The sequence below is a fragment of the Cherax quadricarinatus genome, chromosome 4, assembly GCF_038502225.1.
Source record: "Cherax quadricarinatus isolate ZL_2023a chromosome 4, ASM3850222v1, whole genome shotgun sequence".
Taxonomy (NCBI): domain Eukaryota; kingdom Metazoa; phylum Arthropoda; class Malacostraca; order Decapoda; family Parastacidae; genus Cherax; species Cherax quadricarinatus.
This window is the reverse complement of record NC_091295.1, coordinates 72,030,657-72,045,447: the sequence shown is the minus strand read 5'-3', so window position 1 is coordinate 72,045,447 and position 14,791 is coordinate 72,030,657. Positions and strand designations below refer to the sequence as shown.

The 14,791-nt window shown below is 39.9% G+C and overlaps 1 protein-coding gene across 1 annotated transcript; it reads left to right on the top strand.

Annotated features, from left to right (window-relative positions):
* Positions 1-464: 464 nt before the first annotated feature.
* On the top strand, positions 465-9,795 carry LOC128684466 (uncharacterized). Its single transcript, XM_053770659.2, has 2 exons — positions 465-597; positions 6,601-9,795. The coding sequence occupies exon 2, from the start codon at positions 6,625-6,627 to the stop codon at positions 8,080-8,082; it is 1,458 nt and encodes a 485-aa protein (XP_053626634.1). The 5' UTR covers positions 465-597; positions 6,601-6,624; the 3' UTR covers positions 8,083-9,795.
* The last annotated feature ends 4,996 nt before the right edge of the window (positions 9,796-14,791 follow it).

The following is a 14,791-nucleotide window of genomic DNA, read 5'->3' as shown; positions in this document are numbered from 1 at the left end:
GTAAGTGTATTTGTGTATACCGGAGTAAACTTACTTACTGCAGTTAACTGCATAAAAAAAAATAAGCTTAATTAGTCTTTAAGTAAAGGATTAGGTTTGCCCGAAGTGAATTTACATACTATTAGATTTCTTTTATGCCTAACAATGTTCAGTCACATGCAAAATAAATTACTCTTGTACAGCAAAGAGAGAAATTTGAATTTGAATTTGAGGGAGGTGAAGAGAAAAATAAATAAGCTTCCCCTCGAGTGAAACAAAAATAGTCATTTTCTTTATAGAAAACGCGCCGCATTTAATATATATTCCCTAATTTTTATTACCCCCAATAAGAAAATTCCCCGGGGTATATATAACACCCATGCACTGCTCCTCCATCTACCTCTGACCCATCAATAAAAGACGAGAACAAAGACAATATGTCATTATATTTTTTATTATCTACCAGATTTGTATTTACATTGAATCAGCTGTTTAACACACCAAGCGAGCGTTGAACTCTCAATTTATGAACATTTTAGCTCGAGAACTCCATATATCTGGCGTCTGGCAGAGTAGGAAAATCCTGCAAGGCACCGGGAAGAGTGAGACACAGGCGGGGTAAGTGAGAGGTGACCTTTGACCTCTGGAAATATATATGGAAAAAAGGAAGAGTTGGCGAGTGTGATGCTCTTGTATGGCGTCTGGTCAGTCAGTGGTGGGGGCACCCAGGTTATCCAGGTCACCTGGGGGTCATTTTAGGTCGTCTGGGCTCGGCTTGGGTCGCTTCAGGTCAGTTCAAGTTTTTGCAGCTCGTCTCGGGGTTGCTTCGGGTCATCTTAGGTCGCCGTGGGTCACATCAGGTCGCCTTGGGTCATGCCAGGTCGCCTTGGGTTACATCAGGTCGCCGTGAGTCACATCAGGTCGTCTTGGGTCATGCCAGGTCGCCTTGGGTCACATCAGGTCGTCGTGAGTCACATCAGGTCGTCGTGAGTCACGTCAGGTTGCCTTGGGTCACATCAGGTCGCCGTGAGTCACATCAGGTCGTCTTGGGTCACATCAGGTCGCCGTGGGTCACGTCAGGTAGCCTTGGGTCATGCCAGGTCGCCGTGAGTCACATTAGGTAGCTTTGCATTATGCCAGGTCACTTTGGGTCACCTTGAATCACATTAGGTAGCCTTGGGTTGTCAGGTCACTTTGGGTCACACCAGGTAGCCTTGGGTTGTCAGGTCACTTTGGGTCACACCTGGTAGCCTTGGGTCACACCTGGTAGCCTTGGGCCACACCTGGTAGCCTTGGGTCACAACTGGTAGCCTTGGGTCTCACCTGGTAGCCTTGGGTCACACCTGGTAGCCTTGGGTCACACCCAGTAGCCTTGGGTCACACCCAGTAGCCTTGGGTCACATCCAGTAGCCTTGGGTCATGCCAGGTCACCTTGGGTCACATCAGGTTACCTTGGGTCACACCAGATCATCTTGGGTCACACCAGGTCGCTCTGGATAGGCCCTGATCACTCCAGGTCACCTGAGGTTGCTCTAGGTTGCATGAGGTCACTTCATGTTATCTGAAGGTGGCCCATGTCACCCTAGGTCACTCTAGGTCATCTCAGGTCACCCCAAATCACCTCAGGTGACCCTGGCATGGGGCTCACCCCATGTCCTCATGACAGTGCCAAGGCAAGAGGAAATTTTAAATGAATATATTTTTATTCCTTCATTATTTTATTTCTTGAAGGGATAATGCTGTATCCCAGGGGCTGTATCCCAGGGGCTGTATCCCAGGGGCTGGCTGGGGTTCGACACTCAGGCTCTGGATACCACGGCATTAATCATCTCTGAAAACACTGGTGACAGTACCCTAGGGTTCAAAATTTTAGATGATCGAAGTACCTCTTAGCACAGTGGTAGCATGTTCGACTCAACTGAAAGGTCCCATGGAGGCCCTGGGGAGAGATGTATGGACAAGTCACCCAATGGAAACAAGTCACTTGGGCTGACTTTTGGGTTATCCTAGATAATTTACACATATGTTATATAGGATAATTGTACTTATGTGTACCTGTACCTAAGTAAACTTACATCTGCTGCCTATATTGCCTAGTTATAAGTAGATAACTAGGAGTTGAGAGAGTTTGAGAGATATGAAAATACCGATAATTGATCAAATGGAGTCATTTATTTGATTGATTCAGGTGTTAGTTGACTTATGGGTAGCATTAGGAAGAATTACCTTAGAACTCCAGTGGAAATAAACCACATTACTTTGCTTTCTAGGGTTATCCTGGGTTATTTACTCTTCAGGGCTAATTGAAGAACTTTTTTTTAGCATCATTATATATCTGTTAATAAGTAAGTTTATTTAGGTACAGGTATGCATAAGTACAATTATCATATATAGAAACATATGTGTAAATTACCAAGGATAACCCAAAAAAGTCAGACATATTTGTCTCCGTGGCCCTTAGGTGCAAATTTTCATCAAAGACAAATAGCAGTGCTGGGGTGTTGAACTGGAGGAGGATGAGAAAGATGGTTGTGTTGGGGTGTTGAACTGGAGGAGGATGAGAAAGATGGTTGTGCTGGGGTGTTGAACTGGAGGAGGATGAGAAAGATGGTTGTGCTGGGGTATTGAACTGGAGGAGGATGAGAAAGATGGTTGTGCTGGGGTATTGAACTGGAGGAGGATGAGAAAGATGGTTGTGCTGGGGTATTGAACTGGAAGAGGATGAGAAAGATGGTTGTGCTGGGGTATTGAACTGGAGGAGGATGAAGAAGATGGTTGCATGGGGGTGTTGATGAACTGCAGGAGGATGAGAAAGATGGTTGTGCTGGGGGTGCTGAACTGCAGGAGGATGAGAAAGATGGTTGTGCTGGGGTATTGAACTGGAAGAGGATGAGAAAGATTGTTGTGCTGGGGGTGCTGAACTGCAGGAGGATGAGAAAGATGGTTGTGTTGGGGTATTGAACTGGAAGAGGATGAGAAAGATGGTTGTGCTGGGGTGTTGATGAACTGCAGGAGGATGAGGAAGATAGTTGTACTGGGCTGTTGAAGAACTTCATGGGGATGAGAAAAGTGGTTGTGCTGGGGTGTTGAAGATGAGAAAGATGGTTATAACCTGGTAACCCTCCAAGGATGGGAGGTGGAGGGGGACTGTCTTGATGCTGGTGAAGGGCTCTTGACCAAAGGTACTGGAGCTATCCTCTGCTTCTTCAGAGGAGGCAGAGGATAGCTCAGATATGCATACCGTGTTTTGCGGCTTATAAGACTTGTTTTAGTTTGGACGTAACCAGGAGAGCTACAGCCTACCCCACACCCCAAACTTATAGCTCCCGTCATTGACTTTCAGTTTATAGACGCAGGGTCTAATAAGCCGCGAAATGCGTTGTATGTATGAATAAATACCACAGTAAAAATAGGAAATAAAACCCAGATGTGTGTGTAAGTACATGAAAGCACTCAGGTTTTATTTCTTGTTTTCACTGTGATATTTTTTCATGCATTTTATTGTGATTTCTTCCATACATGTAAATATGTATGTTTTGGCTGTCTTGCAAGGAATATTGAATTCATTTTTCTTAAGAATAATATTGCTGATCTTAAAAAATAAAAGGCACAATACCGTGACTGGAACAATACACAAATAATCCGCACATAGAAGAATGAAACTTATGACAATGTTTCAGTCCGACTTAGACCATAGATTAGTTGCACCAAGTCGGACCAAAACTTTGTCATAAGTTTCTCCTTCCTTTGTGCAGGTTATTTGTGTATTGTTCCACTCACAGTATTGTGCCGTTTTATTCCTTGTGCTTAAATGCTAAATTAGCTCAACAAAAATGTTAAATGATTGGTACTGTCTCACTGCTGTTTGTTATAGTACAGTGGAACCCCAAGTTTCGGCCATAATCCATTCCAGGAGCTAGGCCTAAACTCAAAACAGCCGAAAGCCAAAGCAATATTTCCCATAAGAAATAATGTAAATACAGTTAATCCGTTCCAGACCCACAAAAATATTCACAAAAAATACATTTTTTAAAGAATAACTAGTTTAACATACAAACAAATATAAATACTTAAATGAGTAATAAATACATAAATAAACATTCAAATAAACATTTAAAATCACATTTATGTACCCTTATTGAAGAGTCTTGAGAGGGTGGACTTAATGTTTGGAAGGGGAATCCCCTTCCATAAAGACTTTAGGTAACAAGTCCTTATCTGGGGTTACTTCTCTTCTTTGTCTTTTAATGCTGCTAGGACCACCTTGAGAGTCACTGGACCCCTGTCACACAAAATAACTTTCAAGGCTGCTCTGTTTCTGGGGTCTCTCTAAGATTTGCCTAAAATGGGACATTGTTTTGTCACTGAACATGTTGCAGAGATGACTTTTTTCAGCTTGCTCAGTGTGGTATTTTTCCACAAAACTGCAACTTATTCCACATTCCACACATGTCCTTAATCACTGAAGAAGGCACCTCCTTCACTCCCTCTTCCTCCTCTGAAGCAAGTTCCTCAGCTGTGGTCTGATGCTGTTCCAGTTGAAGCTCTTGCTTCAACTGCTGCCACTATGAAGTTTCTTTGGGCCCATGGTGGCATATTTCACATTCACAATCAATAAACAAGCACTAAACACAATGAATTTATTGTGAAATGTTTGGATGAGCACGCAGGGTAATGTTCACTCAAGGATAAACAAAGCTAGACTGGCTCACGATGCCTGAGCGGGGAGGCAGACAGGTCTGGTACGACGGCCGAAACACGGGGCAACGGCTGAAACTCGGGACAAAATTTAGCCAAGAAAAGCGGTCAAAACTCGAAGCAGCTGATACTCAGGGCGGCCAAAACTCGGCGTTCCACTGTACATATGTATTTATTGTATGAATTATTACCAACAGACAGTAAGTTACAAGAATGAAAGAATAGAGAAATAGTGATATAGGCCTACTGGCCCATGCTAGGCTAGGTCCAACTTACCCACTTATTGAGTCACGTATCTGTCGAACCTATTTTCGAAACTGTATAAATTGCTTCACCGTAATCGTGGAGATTCTCCATGACTACAGTGCTCTTCGCACCTACTCCACGGTTGAGGGGCTGATTACCTCATCTTCTGTACATAATTCTACTGTCTTCAAGTTATGTCCTGGAATTTGTATTGATAAAGCCACTGGATGGCGAAACGTCTACAATAAAGATACCCAGATGTTGCACGTGTCTTAATTTCATATTGAAAACTTGATGATAGTGAAGAATATTGGTAATAAAGCTGTGCCTCTAAACTAATATTTTACCAGAGAAATTTAGTGTATTTATAATAGTGTTGTTAGCAGATGGTCAGCCATGAGTTTCCAATAATGTAATTGAAGTTTAAGGTTATCATGTAAATTGTGTGGGCTGGCTAGGTACCTTACCTTGTCACACTTTCTCCAGAATTAATTCAGGATAGACAAGGTCATCCAACAATATATGGACAGAATAATCTCAGTTCTCTTGGTAAATACCCTCTTTGCTTATTAAAGTACAGTTTATGAAATACCGGCTAGGAAAGTTTTTTTTTTTTTTTTTTTTTTTTTTTGTAGCCTGCAACAAGGAGAGCGAGAGAATGCTGTTACAGTGGTACCTCGAGTTTCGAACCGCTCCCAACTTGAACAGTTATGTAAGTTTATTATTGTAAGTGCTTTTGTATGTGTATTTTTGGGGGTCTGAAACGGACTAACCTAATTTACATTATTTCTTATGGGAATAAATTCGTCCAGTATCGGCATTTGAACAGCCTTCTGGAATGAAGAAAGTTTGAAACTCTGGGTACCACTGTATATTTTTCTAACATGTCAGGTGTTTCCAATGAAGGCAGGTTGACCCAGAATATGGTAGATGATTAACATGTACTCAAAGAGAAGGTAGTGTGTGCTGCAACTAATGTATGGAGGTTGTGAAAATATGATAATTAAAGACAGTTTTCTCTTTCCTTGTTTTGAAGTCGGAGAGATTTGTGCTTATATGTGTATTAGATATCTGATATGTAGGTAATGAAAAGGCAATTGTAAGGAACAGACTACTGTATTGTGATTATGGTTTCTATACGAATAGTATTTGGGACCTTATGAGCTGTTGGAGTGTGAGCAGAGTAATATTTAGTGAAGGGATTCAGGGAAACCGGTTATTTTTATATAGCCGGACTTGAGTCCTGGAAATGGGAAGTACAATACCTGCACTCTAAAGGAGGGGTTCGGGATATTGGCAGTTTGGAGGGATATGTTGTGTATCTTTATACGTATATGCTTCTAAACTGTTGTGTTCTGAGCACCTCTGCAAAAACAATGATTATGTGTGAGGTGAAAGTGTTGAATGATGAAAGTATTTTCTTTTTGGGGATTTTCTTTCTTTTTGGGTCACCCTGCCTCTGTGGGAGACGGCCGACTTGTTAAAAAAAAAAAAAAAGAATTAGCATACTCTCAGCTTACTGTAGATGACTAATTGTAATTAAGGGAATTACTCAGGATATTTGTAACTGTTTATATTAAAAGTACTGAATAACCAAATCATTCTGCTGTTTTGTAAATTGTACATCTTGCCCCACCATGTAAGATAGCATATATATGAATATTTCTATACTTGCAGGTGTTACAGTTCCTCCTGTGGACAATGAATGAGAAGAAGGCCCATGATAATGAAACAAAGCGGCCAGACACAGGTGAGGAGTTGGAGACGGCACTCCAGCAGAACACAGAACTACGCCAGGAGCAGGTGGGACTGCTGCAGGAGACTTGCATGTTGGAGGACACGGCGGTGCAGGAGACGCAGCTGCATGACGCCTTGTCTATTCATAACACGAATCAGCCAGAACCAGATGGACCCAAGGAGCCAGGAGGGCCTGTCAGGAAACTGGGGTTTAGAAGTAAGTCAGGCATTGGACCTCCGCCTCGGCCATTTAAGAAAGCTAGGTATGCTTGGGAAATTAAGAACTATGAACATACTTTAAGCAATATGACTCAGAATCTAGGTGAATGTTCAACAGATATTCAGGATGACAGTCAAGACTCTCAATCTAGTGATGTAAATAGTGAGGGGAGTCAAGAAGATGGTGTCTTAGATCCTAGGGAAGGGTTACCTGTAGGCAGCTTAGACAGAGCAGCTTTTATGGATCCGAGAGCGAGGCCTCGACCTGATCTCATGCCGCCCATCATGCCAGCACCATATCCAACAACGTACGGCATGATGGCTGCCCCACCTACTCCTGACGCAAGCTTACGGCCAGGTGACTGCTTAAAGGAGGGTCAGCAGGTTCCTCCCGACCCAGATGCTGGCATATTGAGATGGCACACGAGACAGTTGTGTCGGAGCATCTTCGACAATACTGTTAACCGAATGCTAGAGAATATGGGATTCTCACCTGTAACAGAAAGAAGCCAAGGGATCCACCCTCTTTTAGTCTTAAGCTTAAGTGATGATGAAGAACGAGAAGCAGAAGAAGCCCAACAGCGAGAATTAGAAAAGGAAGCTCTTAGAGCAGCAATGCATCATAAAGGTCTCTTTATGTCTCCATATCATTATGACCCACTTGAAAGTGGCACCACCACAGACTACGACTCATCTGACGATGACAGTGATCTTGGCGAGGACCCGGGGCCGGACGACTTGCCTCACGATACTCACCTCCACATGACTCACATGATCAGCAGACCGTTACCTCGTGTACCTGCCATGTCAGCTGTGCCCACCATGCCTGCCATGCCCATAATACCCACTGTGCAACTAGCTCCCCCTCCCAGTCATCCCTCGTCCCCACATCCGATTCCGCCCCACCGGCTGCAACAAGAACAAGACTGTGATTTAGACAAGCATGCCTGTGATTCAGCTATATCTGGAAAAGATACAAACTGTGGAAATGAGGACTCTACCGTCGACAGCAACAAGAACTCAGTAGGGGACCACAGCGACTGTACGGCAGCAGAGAGTGAAGAAAGCAGAGATGAGGCAGACAGAAGGCAAGCAGACACTCCACACAAAGCAGAAAACGAGAACAACAACGATAAATTTTTTGTAGACCAAGCCATCGAGATGGCCATTAAACAACAAGGCTTGGGTTATCAGCAAGCGTGATGGCCCCATAGCTTAACTAGGTCAACAAGTTAAATTGTTCTGTGCTTTTCTGCCATCCCTTCCTGTGAGTGTTGCTGAATGTGTGAGTTTTAGACTAGTTTCTTGCTGGACACTTGAAATGGTGTTATTTGTCATAGGTCATAATATAAAGCTTTTTACAAACAGACTTTGGGAAATTCTTTGCTGGTGAAGTCTAGCATCAGGTGACTTCTTACTATATTTGCATTTCCTAGTCTTTTCCAAGTCATATATTATGTTATAATTTGTTTCTGAGTATGATACTCAATAACTTATAGATTCCGGCATGTCAGACTATTTCTACCTTGGCTTTGTCTGCTAATTTACATGAACAAAGTCTCTCAAGAAACAATCCTAGAGTTGATATTATTAGGCAAGTTACAAGCTTTAATACATTCAGAGTTACATGAAGAGGATGCACAGCGAACTGGTGAACACTTTTATTGATTCTGTAAAACTAAAGATTTTGATAATTATATCTAGTGTGTGTTCACCAGCTCACTCTGCTTCAGCTTCATGTTTCATGTACAGTATTCATTATTTGATATAACCACATGAAGTATCACAGAGTTCCTTATTTTAACAAGAAATCAAACTGTTTTTTTTATATTATATCAACCACTTGTGTTGTGGTATCCACTCCAGTAGACGGTGAAGACCTCTGAAGGTGTGAATGTCCATCAGTGATATACACATGTAATTCCCAGGTAAGAGTAACTCCAATTCCTGATATATACTGCATAATGTTGAATCTTTTTAGATATTTAGAATGAAAAAGATATTGATTTTATTGCTTGAGTGTGAGATCAGATTTCCTGTAGTACAGATATCCTCTTTATTTGTCATTGCTTTGCCATAGTGCAGCTGCTTCAATGGTGCTTAATAGCTGGGGAAATGTACCTTTTAACTACACTAATTGTCTGTAAATTTAAGTTTTTTACACATGTTATAAATGTCTCCTGATATTGTTTGTAGAATTCATGTGAAAACACTGATGGACTGACAGTCAATTAGCCAAACTTGTCGTGATTAACAATGCATAACCAGGAGCTTTGCAAATCTCATTACTATATTTTATATTTTATTACAGTACATTAATGGCATTGATTAGAGTTGATGCCTAAGAGAAAGTAATAATTATTGATGATTATTTGTAAGTATTGATGACAGTTCATGTGGAAAAGCCTGTAAAGACAGGAGCATAGCAGTAATGTGAATAGGATCTGACTACCAACAAATATATAAGATTGGCTGTGCGTGTTGCCTCCAGTGAGGGGTATTCGTGCCATGTTAGTATAAACAGGGTAACTGAGCTATATAGAACTGGTGAAACAGTAGCATGGTGGTTCTGTCTGGGTAATCTGGCCAGAAATGCCTACCAGTCATGCTGGTAACTGGATTCTGTGGCTCTTCAGTTTTAAGGGCCTTATAAGGGTGGCTAGGTGGTTTGAGTCATTAAGTTAAATACAAGAGTTGGAGTATATATTAAAACACTGTATTTAAAATGAAGATAATGACAATAAACGATGGTGAATGAGTCCAGTGTGATAATAATTGAATGACTGGATTGTGTAAGCACTGCAAGATATGTTTTTGTTCATAGTTAGACGGGGACGAGGAGGGCAATAGATATGGGTGAGTTTCCTCAGTGAAAAAATGCAGAAAAATGTTTGATTAACTGATTTTTTTTTTTTTTTTTTTTTTTTTTGGGGCATCATTTTCTAAAAGAACGTTATATAAGTTTTATAGGTTTTTCCCCTATTTATTACACAATTTCTGCTATATATAAAGGTTTGCCTTGAACAATTATTCAGATGCAAAACACTGCAGGAAGCAGTGCAAGATCTAAATAATATATTGCAGCATCTCATCTATACACAGTGCAAGACAAGACAGAGAGGAGCTTAAGTCAGATTTTCCTCTGAAATATTTTGTTAGTAAAGGAGGTGCTCGCACAACAGTAATCTCAACTACTGTGTATAACACAGTAATGTATTATTTTTTGTTTTCAGCACACTGGCCTTCTCCCACTATTAATTTATTAATTTATACAGGACAAGGGGATTATTAATGTATTATATTTAAATTAGAATACATATCAAGTGTTATATTATTAGACTTAAGCAAACTTTTGTTATTGTCAGAAGAATACCGGATATCTCGTCCTCCAGAGCCTCTGCTTGGATTCAAACCTTTGTTAAACACTGTGCAAAGTTGAGTACCATACCATGTTCGCTACCACTTCTGTGTGGTACTATTTCACATACCTAACAGAGCAACCTATTTTCACACCACAGAGAACAAAAAGACACAATACTGTGACTGGAACAGTACACAAATAGTAACCCACACATTGGAGAGAGGAGCTTAATACAATGTTTCAGTCTGACTTGGACTATGTACAAAGTCACTCTTTGTAAATGGTCCAAGTTGGACTGAAACATCGTCGTAAGTGTCTGTCTCCTACGTATAGGTTACCTGTGCACCACATCGCAAGGACATGCATGCAGAATTTATCGTTTCCTTGTGCAGCTCAGCCACCATATTACAAAACATGTATCGGCTACTTTGTTAAATTTACTGTTTTGTTGAACATGACATTTGTCTTTATTGGCTTATATTCCGTAACCCAGCCTAACCTAACCTGACTTAAAATTAACAAAATTGTACTTGTATATTAGCAGGGAGCATTAAGAAAATTAACATTAGTAATTGTCCAAGAAAGTTAACATTGGGAATTGTCCAAGAATTTTTTTTTTTTTTTTTCCAACAAGTCGGCCGTCTCCCACCGAGGCAAGGTGACCCAAAAAAGAAAGAAAATCCCCAAAAAGAAAATGCTTTCATCATCATTCAACACTTTCACCACACTCACACATTATCACTGTTTTTGCAGAGGTGCTCAGAATACAACAGTTTAGAAGCATATACGTATAAAGATACACAACATATCCCTCCAAACTGCCAATATTAACATTGGGAATTGCCCAAGAAAATTAACATTGGGTCTTACACAAGAAAATTAACATTGAAAAAACAAGGATAGGTTAAACAGAGGTTTGAATTTGGGTAGTGGTGTTTGGCATTAAGAAACAGCAATAGAGCTACTGTATATGCAAAAAGGAAGTCACCCTTTATACTTTGGTACATTCCTCTTTTTGTATCCATTAATAAAGTCTTTTTCTTTCTATAGATTCCTTCACACTTCACCTACCCTTATTTTTCCTCATGTATTTTATAATTTTTCTTATCTTTCATAGACCTATTTGCTGACAGTCATTCCTAAATATCAAATGTATCACTTCTTCCATACTCTTTCATCCATTCTAATGTCCAGTCTTTAATTGCCTTTATGTCTGCTGACAACCACCACCTTGTTCTTTTTTTTTATGTTCACCATCATCTTCCTTCTTTTACACACCCTCCCAGAGAACTCCACCAATTTTTGCACCTTCTTATCCAGATCTCTCAGAAGTGTTGTCTCTCCAGCAAAAAGCTACCATGACCAACTTCCACTTTATTGTGTCTTTTAACATGCCCACTTTTCCCCAACACTATAGCATTCTTTTCTTTTATGACCCTACAAACATTAAACAAGTGACATGTCTCTTATTTTTTTTTTTTTTTTTTGGTAAATACTTCCCTTCTCTCTTGTACACACTAACCTGAGCCTCACTCTTCATGAAAACCTTAAGCTTCAACAACCTACCACCTAGTCGATACATTTGCAACACCTGTTACAGCCATGCTACCATGTGCAACAAACAGCTTTGTACCTTTATCTTAGTATTGCTCACTTACAAGCTTTAGTGTAAAAACTTGACCTACACATCCACTTCCTTTCCAAGATTCATATTGTTTCTCTGCACTCCCAGTTTTGATAATTCTTCTGTACACTGTACCAGGTAGCATACAAGACAAATTTATTTATATTTCTTATTTACTGTTACTCTTACACACTTTCTTATCCCCTCTTCCCCCATATACAAAGAACTATGCATGCTATACACAGATAACCCACATATAGGAGAGAGGAGCTTACGACGATGTTTCGGTCCAACGTGGATCGACTTAGGTCCAAGTCGGACCGAAACATCGTCGTAAGCCCCTCTCTCCTATGTGCAGGTTATTTGTGCATTGTTCCAATCATGGTATTATGCCTTTTTGTTAGTTAACTATTCATGCTTTCTGTCACTCCTTAAATGTCTTCTCTTTTTTCAGTCTTTCCAAAACTGTCCTCAGTTACTTCTAGAATTTGTTTTAATTTCATCCATTCCTGCTGCTTGACATTAAAGCCTACCTGCAGCCTCCATACTCACCTTTGGCTTCACCCTTATAACAGTTCTTGATAGGAACAGCTAACCTTTGGTTTAAAATAGTAAGTTTGGAATATATTCTGGCTAGTTTTCATGATTTTATTGGTTCTTTCTTGGTATCAGTTGGTTGGTTTCATTTAGTTTGGTTTCAGACTGGAAGTAGCTTGAAATAGGCATGAAAGTGGCAGAAATATTCAGTTATTGGCAATTTTTCTAAGATAGGTTAGAGACCCCAATATTTACCAGTCTCCCTTGGTCTATTTTGTGTTTTTTGTTTTTTTTTACTAGGTCTACTTCATTTATTAGGAAGGCCTAAACCATGATCAATCATTCTTGGTTATATTTTATAAGCTGAGAAATAGGGTAAAACTTTGATTTTGTTTGTGTGATAGTGGATTTAAAATAGAAGGCAATTCTTATGCAGAAGAGACCTTGGGATGTGATTAATAAGCAGAGCAAAAGTTGTTTTATTGCTGAAATGCTTACAGTCTTTATTTTGGACTTGGAAATTGGAATTTATTAAATTTTGCGTGAAACTGGCCAAATTTCCAACTGTGCTCTTTTTAGGGTAGTTCTCAGAGTTGAATGGGTAGTTTCTTGCGCTCAACCACTAGAACGAAAGGTCTGAGCAAGGAAAATGGCCTAACATAGTCCTCAAAGTGGGTGAAATTGCTGAAGCATAAATTGCACTAGACTGCTAACTTGGAGCTTGTGTAAATCTGAAGATTTTCCGTCAGATTTTACGTTTTAGAAGATTTTTTTTTAAATTGCAATGCTAATGGGACTCAATTTTGGGGTCACAACAGTACAAGGGTTAATACTGTACTGTATATGAATTGCTAAATCTTTTTCCTAAACATCCCACTGTACCTTTGTCACTCTAAAAATTCCTACTGTGCCCTCCACAAGTCTCTCTCACTTTAGCCCAAAACAATTATTCTCTCGTCTCAAAATTCCTTAATGTTTCAATTAACACCTGTCAAAATCTCTCCCTCTCTCCCCCTCTATGTTTCTCTCACCTTTAAATACCTAGACATCTGTTATAAGTCATTTTTCACATGTAGCTTATTTTGAACTACATGATTTGTTTTAATTTAAAAATTTATACCCCCTTTTACCACAGTTGTTCATTTACCTTTCTTACTGCTACTTCATTATTATTGTTCTCTCAGACACACTTGTCTTAATTCCACATACTCCTCACCATTTGAAATCTCCCATACCATATTATTTTGTTTTGTTCAGCTCATGTTCCATAATAATAATCAACAGGTCTTTTTAACATCCATAATGCATCCACATGCAGTAAAAGGACCCAGTTTCAAAATTGTATTCTGATTTGTTTTAATGAATGTGTTCAGAAAAGAGGACTACTATTCCCTTGCTTTGTACATTTTAGTTGCCTTCTACAACATACATGGTTAGTGTGTATATGTATACCTGGGTTTGGGTTCTGGTGAACCTATAGGAATGCAACCTTCCCCTTCCTTCTCTGTTCTTCGAGCCTGGATGGTGACGTGTATTCTGTATGTTTGGTACACATACTGTATGATGGCAGTACATGTGCATGGGACAGTTTGTACATAATGTACACTGTTCTGTCTAATTTGCTTTAATGTACTGTATATTACTTTAAAGCCACATTTGAGATACTGTATTTTTATAATATGTCTCATTGCTGACCTGCCTTTATCACCTGACTGGGTCATTAAAAACACTACAACATTCTCTTTTTTATCCTTGGCCATTGCAGCAACAACAAAAATCAGTGAGACTACAGCAGTATCTTGAGCAAGGTGATGCAAGACTGCATGTACTTGCCTAGCAATGTTTGTGAGAAGTGAACTATTATTCCTGGGCTCACTCTTATGTACGTTTGTGTTTTCATTTGATTTTGTTATCTTTATTTTGTTCTGTATATACACATATACATCAACAATGTATTGAGTATGATTCATCACATGTTGACTTGTTACCTTAGGATGGTTCTGGGAATCACATCCTTCACAGCTTGATCAACCAGACTCTTGGTACTAGCTGCATGAAATATAATATAGGGCCACAGCTTCACTGATCAAGAACTATCATAAGAAACTTATCCAGTTTGTCCTTGAAGACACTGGTAGTCTCTTGGTAATTCCTATTATATATGCAACAAACACATTACAAAGTCTTCATTTCTCTTTCCGTTCTTTGAGTTGCCTGTCAGTGTATACGTTGCTCTCCTGCTTTTCAGTGGAAGTATTTTACATTGTCTGCTGAGCCTCTTGACATTTTTTTAACACTGGTCATCTCCCACCAAGGTACGGCGACCCATAAAAGAAGACACTTACTGTTGTAGGGAGTACGGTTGAAGGGAGTTTAGGTGATCAGAATAA

Bases quoted from the DNA above. Each gene is read 5' to 3' on its own strand.
- LOC128684466 (XM_053770659.2), top strand. From the start codon at position 6,625: ATGAATGAGAAGAAGGCCCATGATAATGAAACAAAGCGGCCAGACACA.